Here is a 20785-nt window from a genome sequence, read left to right on the forward strand (position 1 = left end):
CTGAAGGCACAGCATCTTGTTTCACGCTTATGAGATTTACGAGCTAAAATAAGTCCTGGTTAGCATAGATGTCAACGATTGCAAAAAAATGCTGTTGGAACCATCCCCGAATACTGTTTTAAATGACGACTTATTAAAATCATTTGCAATTTCTAGTTTGTAATGCTGGAATAGATGACAAAATGTTCAGACATTTTGAAGGTTGTTCTACCACCTCAAGATAAATAAAAGAATTTAGTGACGTGAAGAAAGATGCCGTGGTGAAAGCCACACAGGATAAGAGGGGAAATTATTTTAAAAGAAGATTAACAGCTTAATACACTTTCAGGTGTAAGTATCTATTGATGTCCTTTTGTGATATGTATCATACAGTAAATCTGCACTACATACTTAACAGTAATACATAGACCATTACATAACTTCTTACCAGTTAAAATTATTCTGCTTTTGATTGTACCATCAATACAATGGGCCAAATGATAATTGTCAACTAGCAAAAACTGGAGAGGTTTTACAGATCTCAACAGATCAATTTACACTGGTCAAGCACCCGATTAATTTTTCTTTGTACAGCAGTGTCCTCACTTGGCACTTCCCAACTGCCGTTTGATGAAGGAAAGGGATTTAACATTTGCAGCCCACCTGGGGATTTGTTTGGTTTTTAATGAGGAAAAGTTTCTTCTGGGTGTTATTTGAGGGTGAACAGTTGCATCATGAATATTTATCCGGCCGCATGCAAAGGCTCTGAGCATCTTGGCTGTGCTTTTCTCCTTCTGCAGGATACCCTCCTTTGTTGGGAGAGCACTGCCATAGCAACGAAGGGCAGCAGAAGGCAAGGGGGCCAACAGTCCTGTCAATCAAGCAGGTTGGATTTTCCGGCTAATTAAAAGGTTTTGTGTTCTGGGTCACCTTGTAAATGAGATACGATGCTCAGAAAGCTGCAGCCAAAGCTGCTGAGCAGAAAGTGGAGCAGGCACACAAAGGTTCTGCTGGTGTTTACCCTTTCTTGAACACAACCTGTAATTTTCATGGCAAGCAATTGTAATGGCTTTAGAAAATTGGTTGCTGGGTCATCTTGCTAAGTAGACAAAAGTTGTTTTTATGACCCAGACTGTAAAACTGTTCACTCTGGGTCTGGTGAGTGATTTGTATCAGTGGACTTTGACCCTCAGAATTCTTTTGACACGCTTGCTAAAACGCATTAAAATTAATTTTAACACAGCCTGAATAAATGGATTTGAGCAGCTCTGCAAGCTAGTGCTGCTTCAAAATATTTTGTCATCTTGATCGGTTATATTTTGTCATCTTGATCGGTTGAGCGCTTTTTCAGTTTAAGGCTGGCATGTTTCTTGATTGTCTGTGCTGTACAGGTAAAGGGTTTCTAGTCTACCTGAGGAACAGGTATGGAGGCAGCTGGAGCCTGGTTCCTACATTTCCTCCACTTGTCGCCTATGTTTATCTTTCTGATTCGCTTTATAATTCTGCAACTTGAACCACACTTGCCACAGGAATATTGTGAAAATTAGTATTTGCTCTGCTCTTTGGAGATGCTCCACCCTCACTCCAGTTATTTTTTTGATGACAGTGGGTTGGCAGCTTATTTAGGCAGTAGGATCCCGTTTTGAAATGCTGCTTCTCGTAAATGAGCACCAAGGAGGCTTTATAGTTTTAAAAACCGTAGAGGACGTATATATGGTAGACTCTGACCACACCGTGGCCACTCCTGATACAGAGTAGGGCTGTTGTGGGAACACCCACCTGCAGACAGGACCTTGAGAGCACTACAGGGCCCCTCGGCTCACGCGCAGCCCGACGTACCTGCACGCAGCACCTTGGCTTTATGTGCGCCTGTCTGCAAGCAGGGTATTTTGCCGCTGATAGTGTTTGCCCGGGATGTTGACAAGGACATCAGGATGGACTTCTGTCCCTCACAGGCTATTGCCAGAATGCCATTAACAAGACTTATTCTCCTACGGTGTTGGCTTTGTTCTTGTCTTCCGTTAGCAACGTGGCTTGCAGAGAGAAAACACTGAGTACGGTGAATCATTGCTTTGGTAGCTCAGATCAGGTACGTAACTGATGTAGCTTGCTCATAAATCTGGGGGACGTAAGGTTTGGCTTTCCAGGTTAGGGTTAGGGTTAGGGTGTGGCTATAGATGGCTACAGGCTATTCGGAAGGGACAGGCCAGGAAGGAAGGACAGAGGCATGGCCCACCATGTCAAGAAATGGATAGAGTGCGAAGAGCTGTCTCTGAGGAATAGCCACGAGCAGGTCGAAAGCTTATGGGTAAGAATCAGGGACCAAGGCAACAAAGGGAACCTTGTGGTTGGTATCTACTACAGAACACCTGATCAATTGATGACACCTTCTTATTCCAACTACAGGAGGTATCACGCTCAAAGGCTCTTGTCCTGCTGGGGGACTTCAACCACCCTGACATCTGCTGGAAAAGTAGCACGGCAATCTGTAGGCAATCCAGGAGACTCCTGGAGTGCATGGAGGATAACTTCCTATGCCAGGTAATAGACAGCCTTACCAGAGGGGATGCCATACTGGACCTGTTGGTCACCAACACAAGTGAGCTAACTGGCGGTCAAGATTGGAGGCAGCCTGGGCTGCAATGATCATGCACTGGTGGACTTCACAGCCCTGAAGGATATGGGGCAGGCGAAGAGTAAAGTCAGGACCCTGACCTTTAGGAAAGCAAACTTCCAGCTCCTCAGGGAGTCAGTCAATAGGACCGTCTGGGAAACTGCCCTCGGGGACTGGGAGCAGAACAGAAATGGCAGATCTTTAAGGACGCTTTCCACAGAGTGCAAGAGCTCTAGATCCCCAGAGGTAAGGAATCAGGAAAGGAAGGCAAGATACCATCATGGCTGAGTGGAGACGTGCTGGGCAAACTAAAGGGCGAGAAGGAAACACACAGGCAGTGGAAGCAGGGACAGGTTTCTTGGGATGAGTACAGGGATGCTGCCCAGTTGTGTAGGGATGGGGTCAGGAGGGCCAAGGAGATGAACTTGGAAAGGGATGCAAAGAATAATAGGAAGGGCTTACATCCTGAAGGTACGTCAGTCAGAAAAGGAAGGTCAAAGAAACCATACACCCCTTGATGAGCAAGACTGACTGGTAACCACGGATGAGGAAAAGGCTGAGGTACCCAACAACTTCTTTGCCTCAGTCTTCACTGGCAGTGTCTCTTCCCACACCTCTCGAAGGGATGGACTGCAAGACGGGGACTGGGGGAGCAAAGTCCCTCCCACTGTAAGAGAAAATCAGGTTCAAGACCACCTGAGGAACTTGAACATGCACAGGTCTATGGGACCTGATGAGATGCATCCTGGAGCCCTGAGGGAATTGGCTGATGTAGTTGCCAAGCCACTCTCTGTGATATTTGAAAAGTCCAGGCAGTCAGGTGAAGTCCCTGGAGACTGGAAAAAGAGAAACAGTGCACCCATTTTTAAGAAAGGTAGGAAGGAGGACCCTGGGAACTACTGACCTGTCAGCCTCACTTCTGTGCCTGGGAAGATCATGGAACAGATCCTCATAGAAGCTATACTAAGGTACATGGAGGACATGGAGCTGACTTGAGACAGCCAGCATGGCTTCACCAAGGGCAAGTCCTGCCTGACCAACCTAGTGGCCTTCTATGATGGAGTGACTACATCAGTGGACCAGGCAAGAGCTACTGATGTTGTTCTACCTGCAATTCTGTAAAGCCTTTGATATGGTCCCACACAACATCCTTCTCTCTAAATTGGAGAGAAATGGATTTGATGGGTGGACAACGAATTGGTTGGATGGTCGCACCCAGAGGGTAGTGGTCAACAGCTCAATGTCCAGATGATCAGTGATGAGTGGTGTCCCTCAGGGGTTTGTATTGGGACCAGTACTCCTTAATATCTTCATCAATGACATAGAGAAATTCAGTGCAGCCTCAGCAACTTTGCAGATGACACCAAGTTGAGTGGTGCAGTTGACATGCCTGAGGGGGCGGGATGCCATCCAGAGGGACCTGGCTCAAGGAATGGGCCCATGTAAACCTCATGAGGTTCAACAAGGCCAAGTTCAGGGTCCTGCACCTGGGTCAGGGCAACTCCTAGTATCAGTACAGGCTGGGGGATGAAGTGATTGAAAGCAGCACTGCCAAGTAGGACTTGGTGATGCTGGTGGCTAAGAAGCTGGACATGAGCCAGCAATGTGCACTTGCAGCCCAAAAGGCCAACCGTATCCAGGACTGCATCCAAAGCAGCCTGGCCAGCAGGTCGAGGGAGGGGATTCTGCCCCTCTACCCTGCTCTGGTGAGACCCCACCTGGAGTCCTGCATCCAGCTCTGGAGCCCTCAGCACAAGAAAGACATGGACTTGTTGGAGTGAGTCCAGAGGAGGCCACACAAATGATCAGAGGGATGGAACACCTCTGCTATGAAGAAAGGCTGAGAGATTGGTGTTGTTCAGCCTGGGGAAGAGAAGGCTCTGGGCAGACTTTACTGCAGCCTTCCAGTACTTAAAGGGGGCTTATAGAAAAGATGGGGACAGGCTTTTTAGCAGGGCCTCTAGTGATAGGACAATGGGTAGTGGTTTTAAACTAAAAGAGGGCAGATTTAGCCTAGATATAAGGAAGAAATTTTTCCCAATGAGGGTGGTGAAACACTGGCCCAGGTTGCCCAGAGAGGTGGTGGTTGCCCCATCCCTGGAAACATTCCAGGTCAGGTTGGACGGGGCTCTGAGCAACCTGGTCTAGTTGAAGATGTCCCTTCTCATTGCAGGGGGGTCGGACTAGATGGCCTGTAAAGGTCCTTTCCAACCCAAACTATTCTATGATTCTATGATCGTTTGTACAACTGCAGGCCATGTCAGTTTGAACTTTTACATGTTCATTTAAATGTGTCTGTGTTTACTTGAACAGCCCCAGAGCGCGGTATAGATAAGAAAAGGAAATGCCAGAGCTGTGAGATAGACATTCTTTTTCCTGTCCTTTTCAAAATGCATTTGATCTAGTTCCCAGGCGGTTTACAGGGGTTAGTTAACATGATACAATATTGAAACTTAGCCTATTGAGCTGTTTTCAAAGTAAACTTAATTTTATATCCATGGCAAGAGGACTTAGAAAAAGCAACATGATTTTATGCTGGTGGATCCCTGGGCAAAGGAGGATGTCTTTATATCTCTCAGTTTAATATTTACTCTTAAAAAGCACACGCACCTGATGCAGCAAAGAAGAAAACCTTCCTTGCTGTCCTTTGCCATCATGTATAAAACAGGATTTTAAAACATTTTATCAGTATTGACAAAAGATAATTTGATCCTTTGAAAAAATATTGGAGAATTTTATATATGAACCCTGAACTGGCATATACTTTATGCAAATATTTGTTTAAAAGCTGTGTACATTGCCTTTTCTTTAAATGCCATGGTTCTGGATAAATAAAGTGTGTGCAGAAATCTTTCTAGGACAGGAATATAACTTGCCCAACTACATTTTTAGTCCTGAAATGATAAAGATGACCTTTTCAATCATCCAGGAACAACAAAAGTAAGATTATATATTAGGGAAAGTATGTATTAGAGAAAAGCCAACACAGCTTTTGGTACAGGGAGGGTTTTACATGCATTCAGGGAAGGCTGTTGGAGTTCTCTAAAGGTGTATGTGAGCTTTTCTCTGCCTGCGAATCCTCTTTGCACACGTCTATCATGTTTCTTCAGGCTGTTTGTCTCCTCAAATAATAATAAAGGTAACAGCAATATTTCCATGATAAGTTTTGTAACCGATCAGTTTGTAAAATTTGTAGCCAAATAAATTATAAAAAGAAATGTTGTTACTAATTGCTCCCTTTCTTTTTCTTTCACCATAATCTCAGCGAGTTCCAACATGTAATCATAACGGTATTTTCCCCTCCACTTGATCAAAACAGAGCATCATTTCTGAGCAGCAAATTAGATTTTTCTTGCAATCTTAATGCTCCACAACCATGACTATCATAGAATCAGAGAACAGAATCATAGAATGGTTTGGGTTGGGTTGGAAGGGACCTTTAAAGGCCATCTAGTCCAACCCCCCTGTAATGAGCAGGGACATCTTCAGCTAGACTATCAACCTCTAGAGATGACAAAGCTTACACCTATGTTGAGCAGCTTCATGAAGTTCATTTACATAAAAGCAGAATATCTGTCCAAGGAAAAAATACACCTATGAAACTATGCGTCTTCTGCAATGTGTTGCATAAGAGGAGAAATTCCCAGACTGAGTGAAAAACAATAAAAAAAGCTGTCACATAAATTATGCTTATTGTACTCTGAAACCATTTATTGATTTGAAAGTTTTTCAAGTTTCTTAATTTGAAAGAAGAGCTCTGAAAGAAAAAATTTTGTTGATTTTTTTTAACATACTTCTCTTAACTAAGATTTGTTATATCACTGAATCCATCTTTTGTTTTTTTGAGTACCAGATGCCTATTCAATTATTTAAGTATTGTAACATAATATGTGATGACCAGAAATGATATTAAATATTCTTAGCCAAGTAACATCTCATATTTGATAAGAGATCTATTCAAAGCATTTTTGTCTGCTGAAACTTCTTGGGTCTTGGGCTTTGACCATAGAAGAGGATCTCTTGAAAAAAGTATTGGTCAAATGTAATAAAATAATAGATAATAGTCTGTTATTTAAAAGGTAATAATACTTTGAAACAAACAATAAGCTTGAAGATGGAATTTCTTATATATTTAAATGATAATAACTTATTTCAGCAGCGTTTCTAAGGTGCCCATGGGTAAAATATTTTCCCTACAAAAATGGCACCCTCCAGTGATTTCAGTGACAGACAATTATAAGCTTCTTTTTGTTTCAGCCCTCCTGACGAGGACTGAAAATTCCCATGAGGGTAGAGAAGTGGCTTGGTATATATCATTACACCTATATAATCACAGGAATTCTGAATCCTTAGCAACATTCCGAATAAAAGTTTATGAATGTCAACAACCAACATCAAGCGTAAATGCTATTTTTGCAGCAGAAGTGATGCAAATACGGCCCAGATTCCCACAAAGTAACTTGTTAAGTAATGCAATATGACAATAATTTCAAAGCATCTTTTCCCAGCTTATATATAAAAGTAGCTTTGTCTTCCTTTGAGGAATATTTGGAGATGTTTGTTTAATATAACGACCAAATTACAAATACCAAGTAGATTAGATTCAAGTCAGATCTTTAGGAATGGAAATATTATGTGCTATTTCTTAGCACATAAAGGGACTTTTCTTTCAGGAGGAGAGAAGGAATTGTTTGCAAATTTTCATACTGTGCAGAAAGATGTTTGGTTTTTACTGTCTGGATTACGTCTTGTTGCGACTAAATACAATCTAGTTCTCAGTATGAACTATATCATAATATAGAAAATACTGTTAATTCAAATCAGAAATCTGTATTACAAGAGCTGTTACAGGAGTATTTTCCAATGTGTGCTCCTCCATTATTTTAATCAAGAAAATATACAGAAGGATTTTAAGCATGTGGAAGTAAAAGTACACGCAGCAAACACAGTGTCCTCAGAGCAGGGCAGATACTCAAGTCACCTTGAGTCTGTGCTCTGCAGAGCTGGAAGGACATCTGGCAACTGCCCAGAAATGCTGCAGATATTAATCACAGTAAAGTAAGAAATGACTTTGTGTTGAAACAGGAGAATCCAGAAATATTCTTGGCAGTGATATTTGTCTTTTATTAACTTGCTGTTAAGCTTAGTATTTGGAACACTTCTTACATATTTTTTTTAAAATCTTTGTTTATATAATTTACCTTTTAAATACATTGATTTTGAGAGGTTTCAGTAAAACTGCAGGTTCAGTTAATAGTTTCCAACTGATCTAGTTAAAATCTCAAAGATCACTCCATGCAAAAAGAAATAGGTTGGATGCTTTATCTTCTTTATTTCTATGATCACAGGAGAATCAAAGACGAGATTATGGAGTACCTGGGATAACTTTATTGGAATCATACAATAAGCACTTTCCATCTCTTGGGAACTGCCTTCATCCCAGTAAGTAATTCATAAAAGTATCATGCAAAATATCTGGGAAGTCATCAAACCATTACCACCACTTAGCAGTACTTTATCAAGCAACTGAACTACAAAGGTCAATCAATGAAAACCAAACTGCTCTGCCTAGATTGATTTTTTTTCATGAAGAATCTCTCTTCTGAATGGTATGAGAGTTGCTTGAGGCGCACTGGTGCTTCATCATGTCCTGTGAGCCGGCTAGCAACCAAAGTGCCTTGATCTGCATGAAGAAAACCTAGCAATAGCTACGGGTTAGATAGACACACAACAGTGATCAGCCGCAGCATGTAACTCCTGTGGCAGGTATGTCTTTACCTGTTTGACTTCACAGCTTGACGTTAGGTGTTCATAGGGAGGTTTGAGCGCAAAGAGGTTTCAAGGATGGGGGAAGGCTGGGCACCCAACTGCTTCTACTTCCAGTAGAAAAAGGGACAGAGGATGCTGAACCTTAACCGGTTGCAGTGAAATCCTTTGCACCTTCTTGATCGGTTTATTTCAAGCCCGAACGAAAGAATTTTATATTGTCTTTGTTCATCCTAAATGGAGTATAGGAGCACACTCTCCATCTTAAAGAAAGAAGTGTGTGCCCAGCAGCATTATCTACTATCTCTTCGTTTCACAGTATGTATAATAGGGATAGTGGCTTGACAAAATAAGCAATTACCTGCAATTACATATTCCCTATTATTTTCAAATAATTTTGAAATAATATTTTCAAAATATTGTGCTGCAGCACTTACACAGAGGCAAGGCCTTTCCTGCTTCTCACACCACCCCACCAGCGAGCAGGCTGGGGGTGCACAAGAAGCTGGGAGGGGGCACAGCCGGGACAGCTGACCCCAACTGACCAAAGGGACATTCCATACCATACGATGTCATGCTCAGTATATACAGCTGGGGGAATGTCCTGGTTTCAGCCAGGGTAGAGTTAATTTTCTTTGTAGAAGCTCGTGTGAGGCTGTGTTTTGGATTTGGGATGGGAAAACGTTGATAACGTGCTGATGTTTTGAGTTGTCACTAAGCAGTCAGGGACTGTCCAGCTTCTCGTGCTGGCCGGCCAGCGAGCAGGCCGGGGGTGCCTGGGGAGCTGGGAGGGGACACAGCTGGGACAGCTGACCCAGGCTGGGCAAAGGGATATTCCACACCATATGGCGTCATGCTCGGTGTATAGAGCTGGGATGAAGATGAAGGAAGGAGAGAGGGGAGGTCCAGAGTGATGGCGTCTGTCTTCCCAAGAAACCGTTAGGTGTGATGGAGCCCGGCTTCCCTGGAGATGGCTGAACCCCTGCCTGCCCATGGGGAGTGGTGAATGGATTCCTTGTTTTGCTTTGCTTGTGTGTGTGGCTTCTGCTTTACCTGTTAAACTGTCTTTATCTCAAACCACGAGTTTTCTCACTTTTACTCTTCCAATTCTCTCCCCCGTCCCACCATGGGGGAGTGAGCGAGCGGCTGCGTGGGGCTTAGCTGCCGGCTGGGGCTAAACCACGACACGCCCCCAGAGTGCTGCCGGCTCCCCAGCTCCCCACACCGCTCAGAGGGGACCAGGCAAGGAAATGGTGATTTATCAGCCAGGTGCAGCCAACCTTCGCTGCCTGCTCGGGGGCTTGCCTGGCAAGCATCAGCTGTTCAGCAGTTATAACATCCTGGCTCTCACCAGCAGCCCCCGACGGTGAAACTCCCTGTTTGGACTAACCATGAGCAGAACCCTGCTCCAGCACCCCGACGACTTTAGTCATCGCTTAAGAGCTGTTTTAGGGGGGGGGCCATGCTTGCTCAGCCATGTCCTGGCTGCCGACAGGCACAGCTCAGTTTATAAACCCGGTTGCAGAAACTGCATGGGAAAAACAAGCCCTTATTCTCCACCAAAGGTTAGGGCTGACCGAGGCCGTCAAAGAGGAGGCGGCCAGGGCTCACCTGTCCCAGAGCCAGCCTGTCAGACATGGGTGTCATTCTGGAGAGGCACGGGTGTGCGCTGCAGAGAGTTACATTTTGCTCCATCATCTCCCTCGCTCACCTTCGCTCGCAGAAGAGGAGTTTGTGGAGGTAGGCCTCATAACCCATGGAGGAGCGTTAAAAAAGATGCACTGGCCAAAAGGGAGAAAGTAATTTTTTAAAAAGGTCCACTCATTCATCACAAAATGTGAAAAGAAAAGAGTATTTTATATTGTTTTGGCAAAATATTCTTCGTTAATGCCCACCAAATATGACTGGGTAGCAATTCATATGGCTTGGAGGGGAAAAGCAAGACGCAGAAGGAAACGCACAGCCTGAGAAAATATTACGCTTTATACTGTAGATTAATCATTAAATACTGGAATCCAGGATAGAAGAATCTTTGTTAATTGGGATAACAATAGAATAAAATTTAAAAATAAAAGTCCTATTGTATTTTTCTGAAATAGACTCTAGTACTGTGATTCTGGTTTTGGAAGCGTGAGAATTATTATTCATTGGAATCCTCTGCCACTGTTCATTCTGCAAAAATCGGCTTATTCAACTACCTTAATAAGGTTGCAGTAACAGCATTAACAGCAGCAAGAAGAGACAACGCACAAGGCCTTGCTGGGGTGTTACGCAGCTGGCACAATCAAATCCACAACACAGTGCCAGTATCAGCAGAACGTGGCCAAAATTGAACGACGTTTCACAAAAAAATCAAATGCATCAATTTAAGTCCGAGTCCTTGGTGCAGTGATTCTAGAAGGGCAATGGGGTTTTAAGGGTAGCAAAATGAACAGCCCTTTCCACAAAGTGGAAGAGACTGCTTCTTGCAAAAGCACGCTGGTACTCCTGGGGAGTGACGGGAAGACCGTAGCTGAGACAGAAAGGATGGTCACTGGACAACTCAACTAATTTCAAGGGCTTTCTGCACTAAGCCCACCAAAGCATAGAAAATTCACAGATTCTATGAACGGAGTTTCTCTCTCACCATCCCATGCCAAAAAGGTCTCATCCTGCCCTGCCGGTGCTAATTAAGAGGCGGAAAGTTGGAGGTTGTGGAGAAATGATCCGGCTGCCTAGCAGGCAGAGGGCAGCTGAGGCACGTTGAAACAGCACACACAACGTGGGGGTTTTTCCTGCTAAGGAAAGGAAATGTTCAGGACAACAATATTTGATATCCAGAAAGTTAAATTTTACTTCTGTTCAGTGTTTTCATAGCCAAAGAACAAATCCTCTCTCCAACGAAGCTGTAAGAGCATCCCTCTCCTCCTCACGCCTTCCTTCCCTAATCAGCGGTAGGAGTAAATCCATACATCATAAGCTTTACTAATCCGTTATTAGTTTCTAGAGAGTATATAGCAGGGAATATAGATATGGAAAGAACACATTACAAAAAAGCCATGCCATACCATATTAAGCTCATTAGCTCTGAGCTGATCAACAGAGCTGGTCAGCATATAAACTGCAGGAGACGTAAGTGATGCTAAGCTCCACAGAACATCTAGAATGCACATGCTGTGACCGTATTTTCACAGTACCAGCCAAACACTGTGTGATACTGTTATGAATTAATACACTAGGCCTGACAGTCAAAGTAACCATATGTGTAAAAACAAATTCGAAAATGAGGACTACATTTTAGAATATGGTGTTTAAACCAAAAATTATAAGCTAGAAGTTTTTGAATGGCATCACAGCAAAGGAGTTGAATCAAAGGAGGAAGCAGAATGTAGAACTAGGTATTTGATTTTTTTGTTAAACAGTCAAAAATATAAGGTCTCTCCTGGTTGAAAACCTTACTCCTATATAACAACATTAACGTCTCTGAAGTTACCAACAGGGAAATCACAGTGTGAGGATTTGGAAACAGGCACAGAGATGCCCACTAAGTGTAGTGAGCTTAGAAATGAATACAGAAGATGTACTACACAGACAGAATTACTCGAGAGTTCAGTTCCTCCAGGGCCTCACCTTTGTTTCAAAGTAAACTTGACTTTGCATACACTTTAAACTGTTTCTGATCCCAGATATCTTTAAAACCATTTTTGCTCACAACCTGACGTGTTGAAAAGCAAATGCAAAAGCCTCTTCCAGCACCTCTTCAGTGCCTCGCCTACAGGCAGGGGTGCTAACCACAATTTACACTACGTAAAAGCAAAGGTCCCTGCACTGCCTAAGTACCTACTATCATCTGCAGCACCCTGCAACAAAACACATTCAGTGTTGAGACTGAGCAGTCAAAAACCTTTCACTGTGATAGGGTAAGATAATAGAATCACAGAAAACAGAAAAAAATAAGGTTGGAAGGGACCACTGCAGGTTATCTGGCTCAGTTGCCTGCCCCAGAAGGGCTAACTTTTAAGCTATGTCTGGTTGCTCAGAGCCCAGAGATGGTAAAACCTCTCAGGACAGCAATTCTGCAGCAACTCTGAGAACTTGTTCCAGTGCTAAACCAGTCTCAGAGTGAAGAACTTACTCCTTCTGCCCACCAAATTTCCTTCCTTCAACTCAGGTTCACTGCCTCTTGTCCTTGGTCTCCATCCCTGCTCTCTTTCAATCACTACTTTACACTGATCCATATGGCATTTTTTTTTTCCTGAATAGCAAAATCTTATGGTGAAAAAAAGGCTGGAATGAACCTCAAGAAGTCATCTTGTCTCTCGCCCTGCTTTAAGAAAGGATCAACTGTACCAATGTCTCATGAATGACGTTCTTCTGATAGAAACTCCACTTCCTCAACATGAAAACTATACAATTGCTGTGCTATCTTTACAATGACTGGTTTTTAATACCTAATGCAAATTTCTCTTTCAGCAACTTATCCTTTTTGTACTTACAAACTGTATTATTTGAATCATAGAGTTTCTTAATCACATTAATCAGAAAAAGCCTCTCGAGTTCACCTACCCCACCTCCTGCTCCAAGCAGAGCCAACTGCTAAGTTCGACCAGGCTGCTCGGGGCCTAGCCCAGGTGAGTCTTAAAAACCTCTGAAGAGAATTGGAGATTCTAGCACTTGTCTGGTCAACCTCTTCCAGAGCCTTCCCAGTGAGTCTGTCTACAATCAAACAAAATGCCAGCTTGCTTTACAGAGGAATCTTATGTGGTTTGATTTCATTTGATTTCTAGAGCGCTTTCATTTTTTTTCCTAAGTTAGTGCTACAAAAATTCAAGCTACCAAGGATGCTCTAAAGCATTAGGAGACTCACCCTGTAAAGTTTACAGGTACAAAAATTCCAATATAAAGGACAATATCTAGATGACTTTTTTTTTTTAATATTAATTTCTAAGAAAATTTGCACAACCAAGGTAAAATATTTTGGAATAAAAATAAAGACTTCCCGGAAGCACCAGTTTTTAAGCGTGCTACTCCACCAAGTCTGACACACAAGCTGGTGTCAGCACTAGGAGCCAGAATACTCCAGTATGTAGACCAGTATCTACCAGCCTCCCATCCCTTAAGTGTTCTCTCTCTCAACTACTCTTTAAACATAGTTTCACCTGCCTGCTGCCAACTTTTTTGCTCTCAAGCTCTCCTGCCCAGCACATTATAGGTACCTGACCTTCTTTGCTCGTGTCCCGCACACATCGCACTTGCCGGTCACAAGCCTTGCTTCCACAGCTCCTGGGGACCTGGCAATCCGAGCAGAGCGAAAGGCAAACACGGGGCGCTTCTCCTTTATTGCCATTTTCTGCCAAGTTAGTACCGTTAACATTCTGAAGGGAGAAGAGTGGATTAGCAGTGGAGCAAATACAAAGAAGAGCAAGTGTGCAGAGAAGGGCAGGGCAGGATAATACCAGGCAGCAATTAGATTAATTTAGACTGCCAGGTAACAAGTCTTAAATAACGCATGCAGAGGAACACCTAGCTTGCTTGCTTGCTTTTTCCTTTTGTTATGCCAAAGCTTGGTCAGGCACAAAGGTTGGTTGGCGTTATGGACGGGCTTTGCCTCTGCTAGGTAAGGGGGCACAGGTAGTACTTTCGATGGCACCAACAACTTGACTGTACCTAAACCCCCATTAAGGTCTAGGAGGACTAGGTAGGTCTGCTATAGAACACACACATAGAGTGCTGCTTTGGAGCTCCTGCCCCAAAATCACTAATTTTAGCAACAAAAAGAAAGTTAACCAAATAATACATTCTTTTGCTGGTGCAGAAAAAGTCCAAGTTACATCTGGAAGGACAAACATAAGCACAAATCTGGTTCAGATTTCACTAATCCCCAAGATTAAGGTCCTCTTGCTTCCACTGTAACACGAGTCTTCTGCACACACCCTATGCCCCTGGGTAGTGAACCCAATGTGCTGTTTTATGTTGGGACTACCTTACAGATGAACAGTTACAAGATTTGATCCCCCAAAATCTCCTGCTTCAGGTCCTAAAAGGGAAGTTTTCCCCACCAAACCAAAATACCAAGTTGACATTATCTTCAGATATAAACCTTTAACAGCCAAGTTTTGAGATAGATACATTTTATTTCTACCACTGTGAGACTGAGGAATACGCTATTTTTTCCCCACAGCTTTCCATTCGTTCTCCAAAGAGTAGCATACAACAGAAAAACATTAGGATTTTTTTTTCTTCAGATTTTTATTCAATAACCTGCTTACAGAAAATGAATAGAATTAAACAAAAGCTTACATTAAATACTATACAAAATATTAACATTGTTGAGGAGCTAGTCCCAGAACATGGGGGAGACTTTCCATAGCCTCAGCCACCTGCACTGCAGCTCATAGAACAAAACAAGAATATCTGAAGGTTTTCTTGGCTGCAATTCATTATGACACATGAGAACTGCAGCCCTCGACAGGCTCCTGTTCAGTACAATCTGGCAAGATGAAAGCAGTCAACTGTTTGTACTGTAATAAAAAAAAAAAAGGCAGTTTACAAATGAAAAACAATCAAGTATAATAAATACATTTCTCTTAAAAACAGATGAGCCCACAATCCTGAAACACACTTTTCAGAAGGCAAAACCCATGATTTTCTGCTCTGGAAATGTACTTTATGGGAAATCCTCCATATCGATGATCTGTAAGTAATTATACCTCCAAAACCTTCCAGGAAAGAAGAGTGGATTACCATAGGAAGTTTCAACTGCAATCTTTGAGCAAAAGTCTTCAGAAGGATTCAGAAGCTTCAGACCAGAACAATGATCAAGCTCCAGTACAGTCCATCACTGCCTTTTTTAGTACAGTTGTTATGACAGCTTGGATTTCCCCTCCCTCCAATCAATGTTTTTATAGAGCATTGTCAGTTTATGGAATTGACATTTTTAGAGCTATCAAAGGCCAACTTAAGAAGGAGGATCTTCTCCTCGAATAGCTTTGTACTTTGCCATGTCTTCTGGGAACACCTTTGTCAGTTCTTGAATTAACAGACTTTTAAATTTCTGGAAAGAGGAAAAAAGTATATACATCATCTGCACAATTTATTTAGATTTCATAAAGCAATGTTATCTGATGAACAGAAATATTCATAAACAACATAGTTCTACATTTCAGTGACTGAAGAGAATGGTACCCAAAAAAACCCTCAAAACTACACACACAAACAGAAAGTTATGTTTACAAAACTCACAGAAAATGCTTAAGCATAGGATAGCACCAGGCAAACTAAAATGCTTTTAATTTCCCATAAATTAACTAGCATTTTCACCCAGGAAATAGAAAGTAGTTGGACCTCTCTGGCAAACTCTGGTGCATTAGTATCTGTCTGACCTTATTAAGCAAAGCCAATAAAGGATATGTCCTCTTGATTTGATATGGAATCGCCCCCACCTCCAAAAAGGAACTCACACCTGGCTTAGAAATACATACTTCTTCCTACAACTTTTACAAGCACAGAGCACATCAAAAGAAAGAGAAGCTTAGAACATATGGAGATATATCTACATTCTGCAGCACAAGTTGCCATCCTCCACACTAATTTTAAATTCAGACTAAGAATGTTCCGAAACACAAACAGCCCTTTCTCAAATCTCATTAAACTTCCTTTTCTGATTGTATTTTCCCACAGTAATTCCAGCAGTTAAACAGCACAACAGAATGCTTAGGTTCATACTAGATGAAAGTACAAGTTCAGAAAACCCTAAACACTGGCATACATTTTAACTAATTTTATAAAGATTAACTCATGGTTATATAGCATGTTTGACATTTTAATACTCTAAGATCCATTCAAGACTGGAAGAACACCCCTTCTGTTTTGCTTATTTCTAAATTTACACACATCACAATTGCAGATCTGTAACAGTATGAGGTACTCACTAGTATTCAAAATGAAAAGGGGGGGGGTGGGGGTGGGGGGGGGGAGATATCCGTAATGCTACATACAACTTTAACCAAAATAAAAATCATAGCGACATCTGCATCTCCCAACTGTGGGATGAATTATAACTTTCCTTTCCAGAAAAGGCTATATTAGCATTGATTAAGATACAGGGATGCAGAGCAATTTCCTAATACAAATCACCCAACAAGGTAATTTAATAACTGCACAAGAGAAAAATCCCCCACATGCTCACAGAAAAACAAAAACTTATCAAGTACATTATAACATTAGTACTTTCATTTTTTCCTGCTTTACCTTCATTGTGTCAATTTTTCCTTTTACTTGCTCATTTTTAGCCAAAGCTCGCTCTAGACACTCTTTAGTGTAAAGCTGAGGATTGCGACCTTGATCTATGTATCTGAAAATAGAAGAGATACTACCTAAATGATCATATTCCTACTAAGATGTTCTCCAAGGTACAGAGTTATTCACCGTGCAGTCTTCTTGTTACTACTATTATCTGAAATGTGCATTTTAAAAAAAACCCACATTTTAACTCGTCCATTTTCAAAAGACAGTTCAAGGAGGACTAGGCCATGGCCAGCAAACAGTCGTCTTGGTATGCTGTTTTAAATCTTTGTTTCCAAAAAGCCTGGAGCTTTGTAAAAAGTGGTATTAAAGGCAAAGAAAAAATATAACTACCCAGATCCCCACAGGCAGGAAGTACACGTGAATGAAGAAAGATGGTCCTTCTCCAAGCAACTGAGGGCACTAACCATAAAGTAGCTTAGTACGTGGTGAGCAGTAAGCACATAGGAATACAGCACCCAGCAATTCAAAGATGAGGAAGAAGTTTACATACCCTAGTAAAAGAGTAAAAATTAACACACTTACATAGGCAAACCTGTAAGTGTATTTTTCCTTTGCAATATGAGTGCCTGACAAAGGGAGATTATATCACTGAATAAAGGAAACAGAACATTTAAGAACGTCACTACAGATTTATAGATAGAGTGAAAGCCCAACTGAAAAAAGTTCTGTATAGCCAGTAATACACTAGAATATACCAAACCAGTGACATTTGGACTTACAAGAAATACTAGTAAATTAACTTGTCAGCTATATCATAAAAGCTGTCTTGTATAGCTCTCCCTCTACATGTATGATTTTGCTTTTAATGTTCTAATTCTCTGCCAAAAAGAAGATTGCCACGACTGAAGCTAAACACCTAAGTACTGGCCTAATTTATTTGCACCTGCAACTTTAAATCCCGATTCCAACCTAGTGTAAAAGTGTATCACCAAAATGAAAGCTTACTTACTAAATCACTAGAGTCGGCAGAATCTGTATTACTGCCTACATATGTAAAGTGACTATAAATTAAACAAAGACTAAAAGGAAAAAAAAATAAAGTAGATACGAAAGCAGGTGTATAATTTATCACTTCTCTTACCCTTCCGCCTTCTCACAGGCTGAATGTACTTCTTACCTTCTTCTGCCTGCTCACATGCCCGTGAGACATTCAGAAGACGGAGTTTAAGAAACAAGCAGTCCTCAGGGAAAATATCCACGCTGCAAAGACACGCTACCTCCAATCACCCCCACTACAGCATCTTCCCTTCCAGGTACAAAGTTACTTACTCAAAAACTTCCAAGGGCACGCTGATATCGTGGAGCTGCTGCCGGCATTTGTCGATATCCTGCAAGCCCGTCACCATGAAATTCCTGTAAGAAGAAAACCGGTCGGTTTTAGCGAAAGACGGGCGTACTGCGCTAACGCTAATACCGGCTGCTAGGCCAGCGACACGAAACCCCGTGAGGGAGACCCCGGCGAAACGCCCTGCCGCTCCTCCCACGTTTCGTTACGGCGGAAGGGTAACAGATCCGCCGGCCGGGGCCTCCGGTACCCTGAGGCAGCAGGCTGGGGGGCGGCGGCAAGGGCCCCGCGGCCTGGCCTGGCAACGGAGAGGAGTTGGCAGAGAGGCAAGGCCCTCACAATTTCTGGTTGAGACCAGCCTGGCTGCTGGGCTGGAAATCGCTGACGATAATGCCGAGCTGCCGAATGTTCTCCACGAACTTCTCCAGGTGCTCCTCCAAGGAGTCGAACTTCTCCGCCATCGCCATAACGGCGGCCTCTCCCCCGCGCCGCTTCCGGCCACTCACGCATGCGCGGAAGAACGGGGGAGGGGGCGGAGTGGCTTTGGGCTGGCCCCGCCTCGTGCCGCGCCCTCCCGGCGTCAGGCCACGCCCCCTCCCTCTCGCAAGCCGCGGGGTCGGTGCGAGGCGGGAGGGGGATGCGGGGGAGGACAGCGCAAGTCCGGCATCTGCTATGCAAAAATCACGGCGTAATATGAGAATTTCGGCCCGCCCGCCTTTGAGCTCGAGCACAATTTGTCGTTACTGATGGCTTGCTTTCGTCGCGCGTCTCACTTCACGGAAGGATGCTCTCAGCCCACCGGCTGCACGGCAGACGGAAGATGAACTCTAGACAATAATGAGATCTATAAACCCTAAAAGTCGCACAAGTCAGTATTTGCTTTGGGCACTCCGGATTTACCAAATCCGTGATGGCGAATAACGAGAAATATTTTTTACCTTGAAGGTAATCAATACCGAATTATAATTAGCATCTTTTCTAAATGCCAGATAATTGGAGTTTGACAATATGGATCATTCAGTAGCCCTCGGCACTGCTTTCCTTTCTTTTGTTGCTATATAACATCTCTAGGAACTTTTCAGTAGATCGCAGTGGAGCGGGAAACACGCAACGTGATCAATAACATCTTTGAAAAAATTGCCAGCATCCCTTTCGAAATGGTGAGATTTGAAAACTCAGTACTAATTGCTATGGCCTGCCAGACATGGACTGCTGCATTTAGATCTTGAAGTGTCTCTCTTCTTGACTCCGTAAAGACATGGTCTTTCTTGCCAGTCCACTCCTATAAAACTGCTATAATTGACACTCGTTGGGTTTTTTGTCAATTATCCTTTTCTCTGTCCTCAACAAATACTAACACATCGCTTACATTTTTAGACCATCATTTGGAATCTCTCTGCATTTGAGTGGTTCCCCTTCCTGGGTTGCACAGACGTAAAGTCGTTCCTCATTTTCAGGCCCATCCAAAACTTGTGTCTGGCTCCAGTTTGCTCGTCATCCCCACCCCGCACCAGAGGTTGAACTCTTGCCCTGATCCATTTGCCCATGGATCAGAGCAGAGTTCAGAGCCCACTCACTCCCTTCCTGAAATCCTTCCAAAAGGGTGGCTTCACGCTTTTTCCCGTGCCACCCTTTACTTTTAGGTGGGTTTGCCTGTGACTGTCCCATCACTTCGCTGCGTCCCGTCAAATTCCTCATTAAATCCCTTCCCTCGCTCTCCGCAGCTGCAAGCTGCTGCCTGCTGGTACAGCCGCTGGGTCAGGGATGACCTCCGTGAAGTCCTTCGCACAAAAGGACCTAAAGGTCGCACACGCAACTGAGACACGGGTAACTGCATAGATCTAACGAGCAGATGTTCTTCTGCCTGTCTCAACTCCCCGTGCCCGATCAGTGGGTGAGCGCAGCCCATGCCTGATCCCCCTCACAAAGGGAGCCCTCAGACTTCCCTTTTATCCGGTAACGAAAAAGCACACCCGGAGTTCAGGACACCTGGATTTCAATCTCCCTTTTTTATCCATGAGGATCAGAGCCTGCAAAAAGCCTTGACCTCAGAGGCTAGGATATATTTGGCAGCGGGGTCCGTTCAGTCCCTGTGGCTGCTCGACTTTGTGTGAAACTTAAGTACTGCTTGAGCCATGGGGAGGCAGGGTTTGGCATACCACACAAAAAGAAATGGAGGAACCAGTGACTGATTATCTGATGAGGGCTCCTTATCTTCCCTACCTCTCTTATATCTCCTAATTATGACTGTTTTCCTAAACTGTGTAAGAAAAAGAAGCGGTAACAGACAGAGGTTCACTTGATAATAAAAACCACAATGGAATTATCTGGGGAATGACAAAATATCAGTCTATATTAAATAATCCGGCTATCATTTTCCCTGTGGGAAGATTATCTGACATGCTTAAATTCCCATGGCACATCACAATAACAGTATGTTTTATAAATAGCTTATTTCCAGTATGTCTCTCTTCAGTTGAATCTGAGAAGATCAGTCCAGTAATGTCAGCAGGTAAGAATCTGATGCTTTGATTCACAATGAAGGATTTGAATGAGTGTTTGAAATAAGAACTAAACTAAAATAGATATGATATTCAGTCAACAGATTTAATGTATTTTATGCACTTGTAGCTATAACTTACGACCATTTCTGTTCCACGATGAGAACCATCAAGCTCAGCAATTCTTAATTTCTTGGATGTATCTTTTTATTAGTTATATTTTTCCATTTATGATATCAATGATGACAACAAAAATGTAAAAAAACCTCTAATGGTCAGTTCCTGTTCTGGGTTACCGTGCTAGTTCAGGAGAAGAAAGTTGTTGCTAAATATAAAGCACTGTTCAGGACTTCA

General features: G+C 42.9%; 1 protein-coding gene across 1 annotated transcript; it reads right to left on the bottom strand.

Moving 5' to 3' along the window:
• Positions 1–15296: 15296 nt before the first annotated feature.
• MED10 (mediator complex subunit 10) lies at positions 15297–18397 on the bottom strand (the record flags this gene model as incomplete). The annotated part of the gene is made up of 4 exons (XM_082014671.1): positions 15297–15392; positions 16589–16691; positions 17915–17998; positions 18270–18397. The coding sequence occupies 4 exons, from the start codon at positions 18395–18397 to the stop codon at positions 15297–15299; spliced, it is 411 nt and encodes a 136-aa protein (XP_081870797.1).
• Positions 18398–20785: the final 2388 nt, after the last annotated feature.

Source organism: Phaethon aethereus, assembly GCF_964289735.1.
Source record: "Phaethon aethereus genome assembly, chromosome: 2".
NCBI lineage: Eukaryota > Metazoa > Chordata > Aves > Phaethontiformes > Phaethontidae > Phaethon > Phaethon aethereus.